Raw genomic sequence first — 20,742 nt, 5'->3', positions numbered from 1 at the left:
ATGTGGTACTAAGAAAATGAATTTTGTAGGCTATCAGAGCATTTTCATTAAATTATAATTCTAGGTCTTAAATTACATACCAAGCAAGAGCGGGTTGAGGTCCTGAAAAGTGTGACCCAACTAAAAGATTATTCACAAACACTCAATTTTCCTTTGTAGGAGAGGCATGACACCCATTTCTGTGTGCTGAGTGGCTAACCACAATTAACAACCTTTCTAGCGCTGGGGTAAACCAAGTAGAGGCATGACACCCATTTCTGTGTGCTGAGTGGCTAACCACAATTAACAACCTTTCTAGCGCTGGGGTAAACCAAGTAGCACATGTATTTGAGCTACCAAAATTGTGAAGACATCCTGAAGTGGAAGACACATTAAGCTGCAAAATATCAGTCTGCCGGGAAGCGAACACCAATAAGCATGCCCATAAAGGAGCATAAAATTGATATAAACTCTGATCTTGTAACTTCGTAAAATTTCCCAAGGAAGGGGAAAAGAGAGATAAATAGTAATTATCTTTCAAGTTCAAATGTGAATTTGACAAATTCTACTATAAATGTTTGGTTCGGTTAAGAATGAGGTATATGATGACAAACTGATTCAATTGCAACTTTTGCCATAAAAACAATATAGGAACTTATTCATTGACCAAAGCAAACAGTGTCAAATCCAATGAGAAATTCCCAAGTAATTCAAATCGAGTCAACTGTACTGAGACCTTTTGATGTAGTAACCATCAGAAGGAGATGGATTTGATATATAACAAGATTTACAAAATCCTGTTTACGCCCTCTCAAGCACAATACAAACTGTAGGCACAAAACTATTAGGATACACAACGAATGATGGATAACTTACAAGCCTAAAACAAAGGCAATGCTACATTGTTCCCCCAACATAAAGATCAAGAAAAGCATCTGGACCCATAGATTATGTAGCCATACATGAGTTCCTCATAAATGGAGATACGCCAGGATATGAACTGCTCAATCCTTCTTGTACACTAACGTTGGGTACTCTGGACTCCACATGTTGTTCTGTACATATGTTTCAATTTCCTCCTGCATGCTCATGGACACACAAACTCAATATGTAATTTTGAGTTCTAGAATCTTAATTTGGTTATGTTTGAGGCTCTGAGCCACTATTCCATCAGTAAACCATTTGAATCAGAAATAGAACGGTTTCAAGGTCAATGCTTTTTAGAGGCAACATTTTCGCACTAAGAAAGGTGTATTTATGAAAGGTATCATATGCCAAAAGCAGAAGCCAAAGTGCCAAAGTGCCAAAGTGCCAAAATATGAAGATTAAAAAAAAAATTTATATTATGCAAGGTATTAATTATTTCATGCATTATAATGCGTCTAATTTATTTTTTTTCCCCACAGGTAAAAAGAATCAACCAAAAGAACCACTGGCAACATTTAACATATTGTTTTGACCTCAAGTAGGAATGGAAAAACATGCTATAAATCTTCAAATCTCTGAGCATTAGTTAACCCCATAGATAACAATCCTATATCCTCAAACACCCATTACTGAAATAGCTTTATTTGATTATTGTGCCCTACATGCATCTTGGGAGTCCAAAAATTTATCATCATCACCCAATATCTGTGGACATGACATTTGGGTCCAGCTGTGCCCACTTTGTTAGTGATCCTTTTGGGGCTTTGGCTTACCCACCTAAAAGCATAAGCCTATCAGTGGTCGATCCATCAACTTATAGCAAGACCAATCACTATATTCACCTCCCAATTGCGACTTCCCTTGTTCACATGCACAAATAACCCAACATTTGCAACTTAAGTGACAGCAAGGGAGTAAAAACCGGTTAATTGCCTCATATTGCTAGGTGTACTCAATAATTCAGCATAGGAAGAGAACTACCACATTTCTATTTGGTATGTTTTCAAGGCCAAATGAAAGTTGTCCCCTACACTAGGCGAGAGGTAATGTTTTAACTGCATGCTTTAATGGATTCTTAACCGGGACAGTATGTGCAAAAAGAAAAATAATACATTATCCATCAAATTGTGCTCATTTCAACCATGGTGTGCCATGGCTTCAAACAACGAAATAAAGGTTCCAAAAGAGGGAGAAGTTGTGAGCAGTTGAAACTCCAAGTGCATGGGTGCCTTACATGTCAACTGCTACTGATGGAAGGGATACTCAGATGTCCTTGTTATGCGGTTTTTTCCATTAATAATGTCGATAGCCTCACCTTAAGTCCAGGAGCTGGTTTGAGCCTTTCCAAAAACAAAGGAAAACCAAACGTTGGCACGACACTTGCCTTCAGCTTAGTTTACTCTCCTAAAAGCAAGTTAGCTGTGATGAAACTAGCCCAAACTAAGCCAAACAACCCAGGTTAACAAGCTACTTTCATTTAGAGGTGAACTCAACATGTTTTGTGCAGTACCCTGTCGGAGAAACTGGCCTATAAACATGAGGAAATATGCTAGGAGAGTCCAATGACTAGTGTTCTTTATCCAACTCTCCTGCCCTCGTCTTGCTCTAATTTGGCCCAACCATTGCAGTGGTATTGCCTCCTTTATTTTTAAGAGCCATCACCATAAATATAACATAGAAGTCAATGGGAAATTTGAATTAAAACAGAAAGTACCTGATTAAGTTTCTGGAGTTCTCGGGCATCCATCTCACGGTATCCTTCTGCCAGATCCTCTTCTATAGCCTCCTTGAGCACAGCTGCAGCTACCTCCTTCGTTATATCACGTATTCTGCATTCACCAAGAAGAGAAAGATACGGGCGCAACGCATGTCAACGGAAGCCATTTAAACCAATGAGAAATTCCTAAGATGAGTACCTGGATATTGGAGGAAATATAATCCCTTTAAGTACTTCCTCCTCTGTCATATATTCAGCCAGGCTGTAAAAATCAATCAATGTCACCAAAGTACAAAACCCAAAATTAGTAGGCAGAGGAAAAGAAGGATTCACTCAGGGCACGCTTGTTAGCTACACTTCCCATCTGACTTGTAAAGAACAAGAACAAGAACGGCCAGCAGTTACAAGACTAAGATGGAAAAAAAAAAAAATGAAAACGTATTTCTTCCAAGTTGCAACATTAGTACTATGAGTTCCACAATGGTGCGACTACAGTTGTATCGCACATATGCAATCATTTAGCATGTAAATCAGTTACCTTCATATCAGTATGTCAAAACTATTGTGAGGTGTGACGTGTATAATTTTCAGACTACCCAAATTGGTTAAGAACAAGAACATATGTTTCTGTTATGGTTCGAGATAACTCAAGTATACTGTATAATTGTAATGCTTATGTAGAAGAAAACACAATTAAAACCTTCCCCTACTCCTTTCCCTGCCTCTGAGATATATCCCCCTTATCTGTCCACGTCCTGCTCTACACTTCTATTCCCCTACCTCTCTCCATACACCTTTTTGCATACCCACTTTACTTGGAACACAATGCCTCTGCCCTTGCCATAACTCAAGGAGGTCAAGGGATCACGTCCTCTGAATTGGGTACCTTCTGGTAGGGTTCTTCTGAAGACGTTGCCGAGGGTGTCATTTGAGCAGTAATATTTTGATTTGGGGAAAGAAAAGACAATAAGGAATTGAGTCCACGGATTCAGGGAATGAACTTGCTTGGGATTTACCACGTCCATTGTTGCCAGAATATGTTGAGGTAAAGAAGAGAGACCCATGGGGGAAACATCAGCTGAGCTCTAGTGAAGTTGTTTGTGATTCATTGGACCAGTAGCGGTACTGTTATACTGTAGTAGGGTAGACTGAGATACAGGAATGGAGATCAAGGACATGGCAAGAACCATCTACCATCTGATGGGAAGAACCCATAGGAATTTGCTTTACGGTAAAAAAATGTGGAGACAAGAATACGATGGGGATGGTTAAGGTCAAGGGTAAGGGAGCACAGAAACCATATCATAAGCTTATATTTGAAGGAGAGGAATGGAGGAAAAGTCAGCTACCCATTTTGCCCAAATATAAAGCAAAACATACTTGCCCGATTAGCATACATATACGGAGCAACCAGCCCAACGCAGAGCAACAAATAAAAAACACTAAAAACAAGATAAAAGGACGGGTGAGGTCCTGTTCAATTTTTTGCACCGTGGCCTACCTGTGAGGCAGTTAGTTCAACAGGTTCCTGAATATGTAAAACATGTGCATGTGACCTTATTTATGTTAATCCATGTCAGTCTTCTAAGGTACACTGGATTACACAGTACCATCAGCTCCAGGTTTGTTCGTAACAATTCTCAAATAAAATGCGATAATAGGAGCCTAATAATTTGCGAATCGTAAAACTACTTTGGAATTGATTTCAAAAGAGTTCCAAATGAGTAGGATGGAAAAGTACCACTCAGCTGCTGCCTGTAACATGCCATCAGATATAATCCTAGAGCCAGAGAGCAGGGTACCAAGTCCAATCCTGCATGATCAGGCATGTGGAAGATTATAACATGGGAAAAGAGAAGAAACTTGAACCCCCCCCCCCCCCCCCCCCCCCCCCCCCCCCCCCCCCCCCCTTTTTTTTTTGTGAGAGATATGAAATATAAAACTAACCCAGGAAAGAGGTACATGTTGTTTCCCTGGTTGCAATGACCAATATGACCATTTCCTGTTGAATTTGAAGGTACAGTTAACATCCCTTAAAATTGAATATGATGATCTGGTGAGTTTCAGAAATTAACAAATCAATTATCAATGCACCACATTTTAAAAATTCCTTTGCATAAACATAAATACATTCAGAGAAACTACACTAAAAATGAAGCTAAATCTCACATTAGCCTAGAACAATGAAGCAACGTTAGGGTTTTTTACATCAATAAAGCAAAAGCTTCCAATAGAAAGAAGTCCATTTTCTTGTTAGAATGGGAAACAACTCCACTCATTTATGACGAACATTAGGTCTCAAGTCAAGAATGGCCAACAAAGATGTCGATTCAACAGTTACAATTGTGAGGAACTCAGGCAATTGTGCAGTTAGATGCAAGATCTGCAAATATCTATTGTCCCCACTCCCAGCATTTTAGGGACAAGGAAATTGATTCAGGTATGACAGTGCAGAGACGTATACTAAAACAAGAGTTACTACACATACCGAGATCGACGTCGTTAAATGGGCTTCCACTTGCAAATATTATGTTCTCACCCAAGACGGAGAACGCTTCCTCAGGGGTGCATTCAGCTGTTACAGTGATTTAAGAGAAGTAAGAATAGCAAGCTTTCAGACTTATGAAACAGTATGAATGAAACTACCATTTTTTGTGGGGTTTGACATTGCGAAGATTGCTGGTCGAGTCGAAGTTGAACATTTAAGCGCTTCTAACACCTGAATACATAAAGTAGTGGCCTCATTTTAGCAAGCATAAGAACAGGTAACATTTGAATCCAACTTTGGACTAAAATCAACATCGACAATTCCACAAAATCACCTATTTTCTTATCACGTCAGTGTGAGAGAGCCAGCAAGATGAAAAAGGTGTTATACTCAGATGTCAAAATCAAGCAGTTCATTATGCTTAGCATTTATATGGATCAGGAAAAGAAAAAAGCACAACACACCTAATCAGGGGCCTAACCGCATACCTAAGTTTCTCTTTCCTTACCACCACATCCTCATGAATAAAGCAAGATTCCAAAAGAATCACTACACCATTTTGGACGCTTTGAAACGGTGATCTGCTATTAGCGTACATGTGGAAATTCCAATATGAAGCATAAGCTAATGGAATAAAACCACAACCAGGTGCTCTTCTTATCAGAAGGTTTGATGAAAATACAACACATGGATGTCATGCGCTTGTCTGACTTGTCATGTCCCGACTTCTATGGAAATTGGAGGTAGAAGGGTTAATAGTTTGTTTAAAAATATTTAGAAAAAGGACAAATTTATGCTAGTCATTACTGATGACAAAGATTTCAATATTCAAGTTGGATTACAACCTTTTTCTTTTTTGAACACAAGTTGGACTATAATCAAAGATAAGTAAACTATAGTAATGGTATGTGCAAAGTCATCAAACCAATGTTTTAAAAACCGGACCGGACCGGCCGGTCCAACCGGTTGAACTGTCAACGGGTCCTTCCTCCGGTTCGGTTACACCTAGAAACCATCTTAATATGAAAACTGGCTTCAATTGAGAGAACCGTTCTGAACCAGCGGTTAAACCGCCGGACCGTTAAACCGGGAACGGGTCTGTCGACCTCAGACCGGAAATATTTTAACTAATTTATTAGCCAATTCAGGGCCATTACCCTCATGCATCAGCTGAGGAGCGTAGAAATTCAGTTGGGAGACATCTTCACGCTCCTCAAGTGCATAAAAGAAATACAAGGAACCTTTTTATACATGAAGGAGGTACCAAGAGGACTTAATCCCACCGATGTGGGACTGGGACAACTCAACAGGAGCGCAAAGGAGACCTTTAATACGTGAAGGATGTACCAAGAGGTCTAAATCCCACCGATGTGGGATTGGAACAAAAGCTTTATACGCATGTATATATTCATATACCCTTGTTTTAATTTGTTAAATATTTTTAATATATTTATGACATCCTGGTTCGATTCCGGTTCGACCGCTGTTGAACTAGTGACCCATCCGCCCAGTCCCTTTTCCAGTTCGCTCACCAGTCCGGTTTTCAAAACATTGCATCAAACAACATATACCATACAATGATACAACCATGTGTAACTGTGTAAGTCTGTATCGTGCTGAAAGTTTAAGATAAGTGGATGGTTTGGTTAGTTATTGGTGACTCAAACGGTACAACCATTAAGAAGAGCAATGGGAAATAAACAGAACTATACATATAAATTCATGGTTCAAATAGTTCTATACGGTTATCTTCATGGTGGAGACTGGAGAGAGTATTTCTTATGGTGGAGGCATAGTTGGCAAAACACCAGAATACTTTGATTGTAAAGGATTTGGTTCAACTGAGAAATGACAATACTCGTGACTCTTTGGAGATGTGAAGCGTCAGTAGATGATTACTATTACCACAACGATATATAGCCCAGTCCCTATACAGACTAGTTAAGGACATGCATCATTCACTGCAGGGTAACAATTCATTAACGGAATAAAACCACAAAACCTCTTTGCTATATTCCAAACAGTCAATACCTCTTTGGAGAACAGACCCCCAACTGCTGACAACCCAAGAAGTACATCAGGTTTCACCTGCCGCACCTGATTAGCAGAGAATGGAAAGTATGTGATCAGTAATGTACAGCAGTAGTTCACCATATAGTTTATACTGTCTACAATTCCAGATTAAGAAGCTTGCACCTTCCATCGATAAACAGAAAAGGAGAGGAATCTTTTCATGTCTATATTGACATGTAAACTACAACAGATGATACCTTTGGATGATGTCATTCAGGTTCCACGAGAAATAAATGTCATAACAAAATAGAGATTCCAAAAGAGAGGGGGGGGGAATAATAATATTAATAATGTGGATGATGATTGTAGACAGGCTCCATATTGTCAAACGTTAAGGACAACTGAAATACTACCTGACACAAAAATTGAGATGAACTCCTACTAGTACACACAAATGTGGCTCTGGCAAGCACTCCATGACCTCTAGTCAGCCCAACATATTTCTTCAAGGGTGAAATTTTGATTACTCTGACGGTTTCTAACAATATCAGGGGCTACCGTGTTTCAACTAAATACCAGATTTCAGACTCAGTTATAGACATCATAACAAAAGAACTTATATAACAGAATAGTTACTGACACTAATGAATGAAGCCCTTTTAGTATCATAGATTTTGGGAATCCCACTACCCCAGTACCCTGTTTCTCATTTCAAAAATGAACATGCTTTGATTGTGACTATAATGATAACACTGCTCCATTTATGAACAAATATCAACAAGTCCAAGAAGTGTCAAATGCATGTGAAGGAGTGCCGAGATGTGTGGCAGTAGACTATCTAGTTATAACTTGGATAAAGCACTAGAAATGATACAGACCACTTCCTCAAGGCTTGCCCCTTCCTTTAGTCCTTGACGACCAATCTCTTTAACCTTCCTTGCAAATGGCAAGGCATCTGGATCAATGTTTTCACGCTCCTCAGTTATAAGGCCCTGTCGCCAAAAAATGGGATAAACACCATGATAAATAAACATAGGAGTATTTTCCAATTCAATTGAAGGAGTAGGATTCTCATCCTACCGCTTTATGAAATTATGTTAGCTGATGAAATAGCTCACCTTAGCATCAACTACCCAAAATTGACTGCGTGCACTCTCAAAGGCATACTCATTATTTCCTAACATCCGTGCCATTGTTTTCCTAGCAGCATTAAGAACCCCTATTCCTGCACTGCAGTTGCACAAAATTAGGCAGCAAGTCTAACATGTAACACCAGTACCTGTTCTATGATGACACGATAAAAACATTTCCACATAGTTCTTCGCCAAAGCATGCTTTGTTAGAGATTTACATGTCTATACAAGCAATTAGTACAAAAAAAATTCATCCAAATGTACAAGGGTGACAAAAAGCACTTGCTACAAAATATTCAACTGTTTTTTCCTCTTTACTATGTAAGGATGCATAAATTTGCCTGGTTCATAATGAAATACAAGTAGCAAACCTTCCAGCTCCAGCAACCACAATCTTCATCTTTGGGAAGTCAATTAGTGGCTTTCCTTGTGCTCTCACAGCTCCTAAAAGACCAGCAATTGCAACTCCTGCTGTTCCCTGCAATAGAAATGGTCATAATCCAAGTTGCCAAATATAACTGTAAACCAAAATGTCATGCCAAGAAGAGAATGTATTCTTGAATTGCCTTTCAGTAAATGGATGATTCTTTAGTTGAAAAGCATCAAATAGCCAGATACAATCATAAAAGTTCGAAAATAAGGAAATAAAATGCATAGAAATAAGTGGCATGAATTTTAAGGAGCAACAATCCTATTTCATTGCTACAAGTATGGATTATTGAAAAGAATAACATGGATTTGGATATTTCCCTTCAACCCCGCAATATTACTTATTCGACATGAATAATTGAAGGAAATTCTACGAAGAGAAAATGGATTATGGGAGTGTCTGACTTGAACGATTGATTGGTCCGTGCAGATATATGCCTTTATCTATCTACCACATTGAAATTAACAATCAAATGTGTCTTTGTTCCAACCACCGTGCAAGCGCCATACAAAGGAAAACCGGATTACCAAATCAAAGAACCGAACCAAATACATATACAATACAGATAGTTAAAAGGATGAATCTGCGCACATCTACCCGCGAGGGAAAAGCGGAAGGAAAGAGAACGAGGCCCCAACCACGCATTCCCCACTATATTAGACAAGTTCGCAAGTTTTCTGCTGGTTGGCAGGTTTCGACAATGATCCTAAGTCCATTCCTACATTGAACTGACTGATAAACGTTTCATGTGTCACTGATCAACTTTTTTTACTTATCCAATAACAGAAGGAACAACTACTTAGAAATGCAGACTATTTGTGTCTGTAACCAATAGTTAAGCTTTATGAAATTTAAGGCAATTTTTCAATGGCACAAATGTACATTTATGACCATTAAGGTAGAATAAGTTAGAGAACAAAAGAAAGCTAATCAAATTCTATTTGATGGTTCAAGAACTATGCCAATTTCTTTATATCCAGGTAACAACGAAGAGATGTGATTGTTATCACTTATAATAAAGAAAGTTGTTTACCTGAACATCATCATTAAACATTCTGTAGATATTTCGGTAACGCTGCAATAACGTGAATGCCCACTTACTTTGGAAATCTTCAAACTGGGGCAAATCCAAGCTGTATAAGTTCGTATTTATGAAAGAGGAAAACATTAAAAAGGGTAAAGAGATAATTATATTCACTATACATATAACACCTGCACTATCACATTTGGCCAACGAGTGAACACAGCCTCCATGAATTCATCAACAACTTCAACATACTCCTCTCCATCAAGGCGGTGTTCTTGCAATCCCAAATCTACGACAGAGGACAATAAGTCAATGAATTTTCTACAGCAAGAGAATTAATTGCAACATGGATCGACAAAAATTTAACGAAATCAGGTTGGGACACAAGGCTCGGTTTGGTTTGGTTAGGTTGGGATTAAGTAGACATTTTGAGGAGCTACTATAACCAAGCCATGCCGACAATGTCCTAGATGTCGTCCCAACAGTTTCGCAAACAAATTAAAAAATACCAAGTTAAAAGAGGAAGACACCATGATGCAGATAGAGATGCTAGTAACTTAACAAGGGCTCAACCATGTCTTTAATAAAGGGAAGTATCGATTCTCGAGGAGAGAGGAAAAGTAAGGATGACATCAGCATTGTACCGTGATTATCTTTATTGCTGGCAACATAGAGTTCCTACAAGAAAAGTCCATTTGACCAATCTCCAAAAGATAAAAGAATAGCTCCGTTTTAATAAATGAGATGTCTTCAGTAACCCAAATTAACCGCTTTAAAGATTGGAAGACGAGCCAACATCTTATGAAGTCAAAATGAAAATTAACAGATTTCCCAGAAGAACTGGCAACACTAATTTCCAGGCTGATAACCTTCTGGGAAGTAAAATTCTTAAGAAAGATATTCTCTAAAACGGTATGGACACCTCTTCATAGTAAAACATAATTTAATGCAAACAATACATCAAAAGTAAATATTAAAATTTATACTCCATTCATCTTTAAGAAGTTCTGGATTGTACCAATTGACTGAGCTGATACAAAATGACAGGATGATAAGCGAACCTATCCATAGTCATTCATATAATAACCAACAAAAAGAGCGAAACAGTGAATGGTGTCCCCATTATGAAATTCTTACACAATGGGTCTTTGAGAAGCTTCTCATTGTTAGTTCCCACATCAATCATGACAGGAAGTACCTGTTGAAGGTGAAAAAAACAGTCTCATCTAGTAGTTAAAACTGAAATTTTTGAAGCACCCCATCTCATGTATTCATTTAACAGAAAAAGGTACAAAAAGACTAACAGAAGTAAAAGTAAGACTGTAGACCAATGTTAAACACAAGTATACTCGATCTGCCTTAGCTGCAAAGGCTGATTCAGTGTCCTTTGATTTCAAAATGATTGGATATTTCTAAGTTTGTCTAGCAAATGACTCAGACATGAACAGCCCCAATTCAGTTTGGTGAGCTAATGAGAATACACATATTTCGCCCAGCTAAAGGGACCAAGTTGGCAGAAAACAGAAATTAGAAAATACTATATGGCTTTCTTTAGCATCATTATGCAGTCTGATCCAAGCATTATCGAATGGTAGTCTCAGAAGGAAGCAACTTGATTGTTGATTCGATTTTCAAATAACAGATGATTATTTAATTTTTCTTCGCATACATGCAAGGAAGTACATTGTGTCATTGTGATACTTCATTTCTTTTTAACAGCATCTGACAACAAGCACCCCTGGGCCGAGCCCAAGTTGCTTAGCTTTATTCAGGCCCACGCCATGTACTTCTAAGATTGCGTAAGATGCTAGAGTAGATAGTCTCATAGATTACCCTGAAGCCCCGTATCCTGCAATCCCAGTGTTTACAGTTCATTTTGAACCGAGTCTGCCACATAAGGGTTCGGAAGATAGAATTTCCATTTGATAACACACAAAAGTGATGCAGCACCAGGTCCGCAGTTAGCTCTCCCCACAATATTCTCTAAACTGCGTCAAGTTTCAACCAGTCTTACAAGGCTAATCAAGTCCTCTCAAACTGCCCCATGGATGAAGAGAACCGACGAGCCGCTGGTTCTATACCTTGACAAAGGGGCCGCACTTGTCCAAACTACCATGGTAATGCTAACAAAATCCACTTTAATATTAGTAAGGATTAGCATACGAGTTCAATGGGTCGTACTATAGTGAACTCTTTCTATAAAAAAGCAATATGCCTATTGCAGTAATTAACAAGGGGAGTCAACACATTAGCACAACATTTAGTGTCCTCCATGTTCTGCCAAAAAAATCTAAACAATTTCAGCTCAAATATAGTTGAAGTGAATCATTTACATTTGTTTTGTTACTATAAGTTAAACAAAACATATGTGCAATAAATAAATGCAAAATACAAAGGTGCACAAAGAAAGAATTTACTCTCTGAGGGTTCATTCCAGCAGCAGCAACATATAAATCCAGCTTCCCAATTGCTATTCCAATGCCCTGAATTCCAAGGTCACCCAGACCCAATATTCTGCTTCCGTCTGTTACCACAATCATATCAACCTAAAACAAAAAATCTTTTATCAACACTCCAGAGCAAGAAACAAAAATCAAGTACATGAGCTGAAATGTCTGTAATAAAGTCAAAACCGCAAATTTCTTGCAAAGCATTCAGGAAACAAGGACTGCTGAAAGCAAAAGGTTCCATGCACTCATTAATTTCTTGTTCCCACTCAATATTACAAATTGAAAGTCAAGACGTGACATATGAACGTAAAGATGAAGACAGAAAAGCTAAAAACATGTTACATTTTTTAGAAACTTTGAGGGAAACTCTCGCCTGCCAAAACAGAATTAGACCGTCTGAATTTAATAATCGAGCCCCAATTGGCTTGAAAGCTTCCTAATAACAAGCATCAATCTAATTAAAGACCTAACAAACAGAGCCTTGCTTATAACAACAAGCAGTGTGTTTATCAGCAGTACTGCATACCTGATCAGCTGGCCAATTATAAACCATTGACATCATTTCGCCACGATCAGCAGCACTGAAATACATCCCCCTGGGCCTTCTGAACAATCCACTATAGTTTTGGCAGACAAGACCAACAGTAGGAGTATAGACTATAGGTGCATATTCCGCAATTTTGGCAATTAAAACCTGTAAAAAAGAAAAAATTAAAGCGATGTTGCGCAGTCAGTAAAAGTCAACAACAAACCTTACCTTTTAGACAGTTTTAACAGCATCCATAAAATGGAGTGATCAAGATAATGATAAGAATAGCCGTATTAAATGCTTCAACTGTCACTACCAGCGGGCAGGGAAATCAACAAACAAGGAATATAGAACGGCAGCTAGACAGACTGACAGGCATCAGACCTCACTAGAACAGAATGGATTGCAGTTCTTGATCTAGACTTTCATAAAATAGCGCAGTCTGAACATATCATATTCGTCATGCAAAATAGGATACCTTGGTTGCCACCAATTCAATTAGAATTAAACCGCTGTTGTGGTGGCTCGGTTCAGCAATGAGGCTCTACTCAATTGGGCGAACTAAGTTATGGAAAATCAATCAGAAGTATCTACATCATTTTATTTCTGCCTTAATTAGTATCAAGCTATCTTTTATAGCCTTATGATGTGGGCATGTCCACACTCACTTTAGCCATCTTACATCTGGCATATGCCTACCCAAGTCACTTGACATGAGCCCCTATAAGGTATACCCAGAAGCCCCTCATAAGGTATTTTCACATAAGCACACTTGGGAAGAGTCCTACTGTTTCCATTAGATAGTTATACTTAGTGTAGGACCCAAATCCTAATATTTCAACTTTTGGATGATTGATGGTCTAACTCGTGGACGTATATTGTTGGGCCATTCATAGTAACTTAAGCGAATAAGACATAGTATTAGAGCTTTGGTTCTGGGAGGTTGTGGGTTAAGTCTGTTTGGTTTTATTTATTCATTGTTTGTATTATGCTTCTCCCCTTTGCATTTTGTTTCGCTCTATGTTCATATTATATCTGCATCCCCACATGCAAGACGGGGTTGCACATGGGGAAAGCGTGTAGAAACTTAATAGCTTAAGCTTTGGATTTAACACTGACATGGTATAGAGGTCTGATGCCAAGAGATACAAGGTTTGAATCTTGTAAGATGCAAATGCTCTTCAGTTAGAGTACTTTGTCTAGTGTGTACTGTATGCACCACGTCAATTCCCTTCGTTTATTATTTCGCTTGTCTCCCCAAATAAAGACAAGCTTGCACTACATAGGGAGGCGTAAAACACTATGGTGTGCGGCATGCACTACTGGATCATTTCCATACAGCTTAACAATTGAACAAACCGGTTGCACGTAAAATAAGATTAAGGGCTCAAAAATTGATCTGCAGCCAAAGACACGGAACTAGATAAGGTAAACAAATGGACAAAGTATTGAACTCACCTTGTAGTACATAGTCTCATTTCTATCATGCAATCTGTTCAGTATACGCCACATGGCTAAAGAATTTGGGTCGGATGGGCCATCCCTAGCATTAACTTCAAGCCTCTTCAGGTCCACCACTGTATGTTTGACAGAATGTTTAATGCACGATAAATTATGAGAAGACTACTTACAAGAATAACCTAAAAAACGATTAAAACCATTCATTTTATAATATGAATAGTATTTGTGAACAAAGAGTTGCCATTTAAAATTCTATAGATAACCACAGGCGGTGAGCTTGAATGCTATCTCTACCCAGCTCAACAGAACAAGTTTCAGTATCACCATCGGGACATTGGTTTGTGCGTAGGACTTGCGAAAGTAATTGGGAACTAAATTTTCAGCTTCCCTTATTCCTCCCCATTTTTATGTTCGTACCAAACCTCAACATGTAATAGAGATGTACCAAAACATAGAAAGGAGTGGTAGGTAAAAAGACCAGCCCAGTTCTGTGAGAGAAATTTATTACATTGGTAAACAATTGTGGTCACGGTCCTTGCTAAGGCAACAGATGAAATTATGAATGCCTCAATCCAGCTAGTGGAAAGGCCCGGGAAGCCTTAGTATAACAAGATCATTTCCATAGAAGAAGAAAAAAAATCCCAACTTTTTTCTCAGCAATAGTGATTGCTACAGGTAAGTCGTTATTTCAACCCAACTTGGAAAATGAAACATGGTAATGCTTATCATATTGAGGTACTATTCAACAAGAACCATATGTATTGAAATATCAGAGACAGACACAGAGAGAGAACTTACTGAAGCGTTCAATTTGTTGTTCGGAAGACATAACATTCGGAGGCAGAAGACCGCGAAGATCAAGACGATCTCGTTCTGTCATGGAGAATGCTGTTCCCTGGTGGTCTTACAGAAAAAGGTCAAAATTAGTTTTATGACTCTTCAACCTGTTGAAATGAAGGCATCTTTAATAATTCCAGTAGGCCTCCATGCTAATTCTCTAGTGTACGTTTTAACTAAAACAAAAAGGAAAAAGAACCTCATATCTGTATTAATCAGTAAATCAAAGGTGAACTACAGAAGAAATCAAGGGCGAAATCAAATATGGCACACAAATATGGCACACGACATGTTACTGCCAAATATGACCAGTGACTGGTTCTTAACCCAACATGAAACAGATAAGCAAAACTACACCACGATTGGAACAATAAAATCGACATCAAAACGTCTAAAGTTCGCAAACAGAATCTACCTAAGTGAAATCATGCTAGGTTTCAAAAAAAGCAGACTTCTGATGTTTGGGTGGCAAACGACTCCATGCATTTGAGCCTAAAAGACTAGACGGGATTTCAATCTTTGGCTGCCTCCCAAAAACCCTACTCCTAGAGCAAAGAAAGAGTCTAATGACGCCAAATTACAAAAGCTGACAGGAGAATCTGGCCACAACCTGTGCATCCTAATGGAAGTTGAGCTCAGGAACTCAACCCGAAAAGCCTAAACCCATGAACCTGATGCCTTTGAAGTTATTGAACAACATGGGTGTTGTCTAAACTGCGTCTTGTGCAATACAGTGAATCTAGTCAAATATAAATCATCCAACCAAATGGAAATTGGACCCGAATCCAATGTTCTCATAGCTAACAGATAGAGTTTCAGATACCACTACAATTCCATCTTTCTTTTGTGCGTGTGGTTATAATTACCACCAAAATTCAAGTACCAACCAAATCAAAATTACACAAGCGTGAAACTATGAAAAACAATAACGTAACACAAAATTTGGAATTTCTTCATTTGATTCCGTCCAATCTTGAAACTCATACAATGTAAGTTAACCAAACTCACTAACCATCGAAACTTCCTGTTATTTTGTTTCCCATAAAGGTTAATTATGACATTCAAAACTAGTATCCTGGGCGGCCCCACTACTCATTGCCTATTACTTTGGTTTCAAAGTTTTGGATGCTTTAGCGTGGTATCAGAGTAGGCTTTGGATCTTCGGATGATTTCGTGCAAGACTCCCTATCTCTTTAGTAATTGATTCTCCATTATTTGTGCCAAAAGTGCACCTTGTTTACAATAATACGTGGCACTGCATGATTGGAAATGGGAGAATAACCACTTTACAGCTACTTCGCAACCACAATCATGCAGTGCCACGTAGGTGGATGTGGTTGGTGTTGTGGCCCTAGCATTATTGACACTTTTTTTTTATCAGCAAAAAAAAAATTTCATTAACTCATAACACGAAGTACAGAGATAATAGGGACTTGGGTTGGGTACACCGGCCTGACCACCCAAGACCCTTTTCTCCTAACCACACAAAGGAAACTGATTTAGGCCCAACAGGCTGAGACCAAACCAGGAGGAAAAATCCTAAGAACCCAAAGGTCGGTAAGAAACCAACCCAACCCAACCCAACCCAAAACAAACCCAAAAAGAAACCCTAAATCCTATGCCCAACACCCACACCACAGAGAACCAACACCCTAAATCAGCCCACCACCTGATTGCCGCTGCAACGGATCCACCACTGCCGCCGCTGCTGCCACATCCCCAAAGATCCACCCCTCCACCATCAGTCACCTGCAAAAAAACCCGAACCCTTGACGATAACTCCGCCATTCCAAACCGCCATCAACACCACCTCAACATCCACAGAAACTGCAATACACCCAACAAACGACCACCATCACAACCCAGCCAACACCAACCAAAAGCCCAGGCGAGCACAACCCACCACCACCAAAGCTGAAACAGCGATGCACGCTTGCGCCCAACCACCAAACAGGCAAACATAACAGAGCATTATTGCCACTTTGCAACCACTAATCATGCAATGCCATGTAGGCGGGTGTGGTTGGTGTTGTGGCTCCAGCATTATTGCCACTCTGCAACCACCAATCATGCAGTGCCCCATATGCGAGGGCGGTTGGTATTGTGGCCCGTTGTTGTGTCCCTAACATTATTGCCTTATTTAATTGGGATACTAACGAGACAGATCTACTGTTTATCACTGCATATGCGGGGGAGTGTTAGAGCTTGACCCACCTCAATTAAATGTAAGCCTCTCATTACAAATTGATATTGATTCCGATGTTTTGACAGTTTCAATTGCAGAACGATCCAATACACACAAACGACATTGATAACAATAATTCAAAGAAAGCAAAAAAACATAATCGCAGTACAAATCAAACCACGGAATTACCTTGTTGAACCAAGGATCATGAAGAATGTCGAGACCTTGCTTGTGAACGATAGCGGGGCGATGTCCTTCGGTGGTGGTGAAAGATCTTTCACCCGCAGCAGCAGCAGTTGCCCGATGCTGCAAGCGCTTAATGAGAGACGACGATAGCTTCAATTGGCGAGAGAAGCTCGACATGATTGCAGAGCAGAGGAGAGAGAGGAAGAAGCCCAAGATTTCAGAACTAATTAGTAGTGAGAGAAAGAGAGGAAGAGAAGTCTCTCATCCGGAGATGGTGTGCTTGACGAGTTCGACGGTGGATCTGCACATTCTCCTTTTTTTTTTTCGCTTTTTTTTTTATTTTGGGGGGGGGGGGGGGGGATCTGTGGATTCGTAGCCGTGGGAAGCTTGGTCAGTGAGTCAACCAGTTCAGACTGATGTTGGGGAGACTTTTCGGGTCAATATTGTGCCGTGTTGACTGACCCAATAATGAAAGCAAGTAACGGTATATATATTCTTCTTCGTCTCACAATGCAGCGGCCAGCAGGGGACCATCGTAGTCGGAACCATTGCATTGAGAGACGCAAGATATACTATACACGTTGTATAAAATGCCATGCAGCGGGATCATCGTCTAACTTGTTGGATATTTGATTACGATGTAGGAACCATTGCATTGAGAGAGGTGGAGATATATACACATTGCACTAAATACACCTGGATATCAGGTCTAGGTTGCTGGGCATAGGATTAGGATGCGGATAGACCCGGGACCAATTTCTCTGGTCCACTAGAGTATATGAACTTTCACTACTTACAATAAAAAGTATTCACTCATTTTCCGTATCCGGATCAACTAGCGGATAAGTTTTCAAGGACTAATCTCGTGGTCTATTGGAGGGAACTCAATTGATTGTTCCGTATGGACTGCAAGAATCGATCGTATGTGAAAGGTTTCGAACCTAAATACAGAAGTTCACCGCCAAACTAACCTTCGAGAATGCTCATGGTCTCACGGCCCTCACTCATATTAAGAGAAACGCCTAACTAAGAACATAAATGGGTTCAATAACAAACTACTCCATAGCAGTAACGAATCTCGACACAAACTATACAGTATCAAACGCTACCATTCATCGTATCATTCTGATTACAAAGAATTCGTGACTCATTGTCGGTGCTTACGAACTTCTTGACGTCCATCTTTCAATCTGCAATGATCACTCAACACAGAGATGACGCAACGCTATCTATGTGCTCACAAACCAAAACCAGTATCTGAAATCTCTCTGATTTCATGCAAGTGCAGGCTCTGGGAATGAAAAATGTAAGTGGAGAAGAAAGGCGCAGAAACGCAACAATTTAGAACAGTCAGAAAGCAACACTCGCGTACGTCTTTCTACCGGCCACCTATGCTTCTGCTTACTACTCCGATGCTTTAGATATATCACAGAACAGGGCCAACAGGCTTTACGATTAACAAGAAGGCAAACAATCGTTTGAGTAAAAAATTCCGAGAAGAATACGCAAAAATTCTCAAAACAAGCGCGGGAATCACAGTGGTTCAAAGTTGACCGAAAGCCTTCATTAAACCAAAATACTTCCAGGGTACAAAGGAGTCCTCATGCATCTGGAAACAAATTTCACCAGAAACATTATGTAAAACTACAAAATCTCTAACTGGAGAGAGACCTTTCTTAGCTTCGATATATCAGCACTTATATTATCTTCGCGGTACATGTGCCCATCATCACAGAGTTACCCATTACAGCCCATGTGGTTTTGCTTAGTGGGTATGATTTCCCTCCATGAAGTTGCATGTTTGATTCCGACGAAGGTCAATCATTTTAAACCTTGCAGTACTGGATGGTTTGTCGGGTCATTAACTTCAGGGCCCCAGATTCAGTCAAGGTGCTTGCAAACTGGCCCGAACATCTGGTCATAGAAAAAAACCACATTACTTAACAAGAGCATAACAAGGGACATGTGTAGTGTTGCTTAGAAGTTTAGGGCGCTCTTTTTCTTGGTTTTCAAGTATTGGTTACCTATTTCCTCCGCATTTTCTTAGAACAAGAGCAATTTCTTGATCATGATCATGAAACTATGGCAGGGCTTTGTGTGTACACTTTGAAAATTAAACTAACCACTGCCAATTCATCATCCTTTTATCAATAACTAAAAATGGGTTGTCACCATGGCAGATTCAAGAATTTGGTTTAGGAACCCCCCGTTTCATAATAACCTTCAGAAAAATATTTCCACAATCAAAGCATGCATCATGATTTTGTGAAAATAAAAAACGCTTACCAGCTAGATATATGTAAAACAGTCGGACAAATTAAAATCGAAATATATTTTCCTTAATGAAGAAAATCGAAAGTCCGAACCATTTTAAAAATCCTAATTTTTTGCCTATCAAAAAAAAATTTAAAAATCCTAATTTTAGCTTATAATCAGTAGATTCAACTACCAATGGAGCATTAAGAACCTAATGTGAAATCAAAAGCTCTAACCCATATAAAAGAGCCCTAATTTTTAGCTTATAATCAGAATACATTAAAATAGAAATTGAGCATCAAAGACCAAATGCCATATTAAATTCGGAAAAGAAAAAAAAAAAAAAAACCTTTAAAGTTCGTAGGAGTTAGTAGGGCTAGCCTGTTAAGTTTGCTAACATGGTTTTTTGAAGGGATAACTACTTAAATATAAGGTAAATTTATTGGGACGTAATACTCGTTATCAACAATTCAAGGGGAGTACGGACTCCAGCCCCTTGTTAAATCCCCTATTAGATCCCGTTCCGCTAACTTAAATAAATACTACTGTAGTACTTATTAATTATTTTTCAAATGAGTACTCATTTTTGAAATTGAAGGTGATGTATTAATTGTAAGAGAATGGCATGTCACGTGAATTCGTCAAGTCTACGACTTCCAAATAGAAATACAGGTTCAAACCGTTCAATTTAAAGTCTGTATATATCTGTGAGGCCATGTTTCCGCTAGCAAAAAAACAAAAAAACAATCGTTCACACTAATTAACAAGTTTCAACATATCTACAACTTATTCACTACCGAAAACAACTTGACATTACCCACTATCGAAAACACTTAATAACTTGATTGCTACAAAATTTGTTCCTAAACTTATTCATTAGCGGAAATGCCCATAGTCTAAAACATGATTAAGGCCGGTATTTCCTGATATATATCGGATAGATGACTGTATGTACCAAGAAAATAGTCAAGGCGAAAACTCTGCACACTTTCTTTAGAAAAAGAAAATGATGAGCCCCGTACGAGAGAGAGAGAGAGAGAGACTTGGACTTTCTCAGCCAAGTCTATAGCTTTGCTAGATTGTTAGTTTTAAATTTCCACCCTTCATTAACTTGTTCAAATCCC

General features: G+C 39.0%; 1 protein-coding gene across 2 annotated transcripts; it reads right to left on the bottom strand.

Annotated features, from left to right (window-relative positions):
* Nucleotides 1-608: 608 nt before the first annotated feature.
* LOC131332264 (NAD-dependent malic enzyme 62 kDa isoform, mitochondrial) lies at nucleotides 609-18,045 on the bottom strand. Of its 2 annotated transcripts, none has more exons than XM_058366390.1 (19): nucleotides 17,366-18,045; nucleotides 14,953-15,049; nucleotides 14,152-14,270; nucleotides 12,691-12,858; nucleotides 12,132-12,260; nucleotides 10,852-10,912; nucleotides 9,900-10,003; nucleotides 9,721-9,804; nucleotides 8,629-8,735; nucleotides 8,243-8,354; nucleotides 8,003-8,116; nucleotides 7,143-7,208; nucleotides 5,270-5,342; nucleotides 5,112-5,198; nucleotides 4,571-4,625; nucleotides 4,365-4,436; nucleotides 2,823-2,885; nucleotides 2,621-2,735; nucleotides 609-1,058 (listed from the first exon to the last, which is right to left on the bottom strand). In XM_058366390.1, the coding sequence occupies exons 1-19, from the start codon at nucleotides 17,537-17,539 to the stop codon at nucleotides 984-986; spliced, it is 1,875 nt and encodes a 624-aa protein (XP_058222373.1). In that variant the 5' UTR covers nucleotides 17,540-18,045; the 3' UTR covers nucleotides 609-983. The 2 variants fall into 2 exon arrangements, with proteins under 2 accessions (XP_058222373.1, XP_058222374.1); XM_058366391.1 differs by having other exon boundaries at nucleotides 14,953-15,057; nucleotides 17,366-17,513.
* Between the last annotated feature and the right edge of the window lie 2,697 nt (nucleotides 18,046-20,742).

This window comes from Rhododendron vialii, chromosome 7a (assembly GCF_030253575.1).
Source record: "Rhododendron vialii isolate Sample 1 chromosome 7a, ASM3025357v1".
NCBI classification, from domain to species: domain Eukaryota; kingdom Viridiplantae; phylum Streptophyta; class Magnoliopsida; order Ericales; family Ericaceae; genus Rhododendron; species Rhododendron vialii.
Note: the sequence above shows the minus strand (reverse complement) of the source record. Positions and strands in the feature narration are given on the sequence as shown.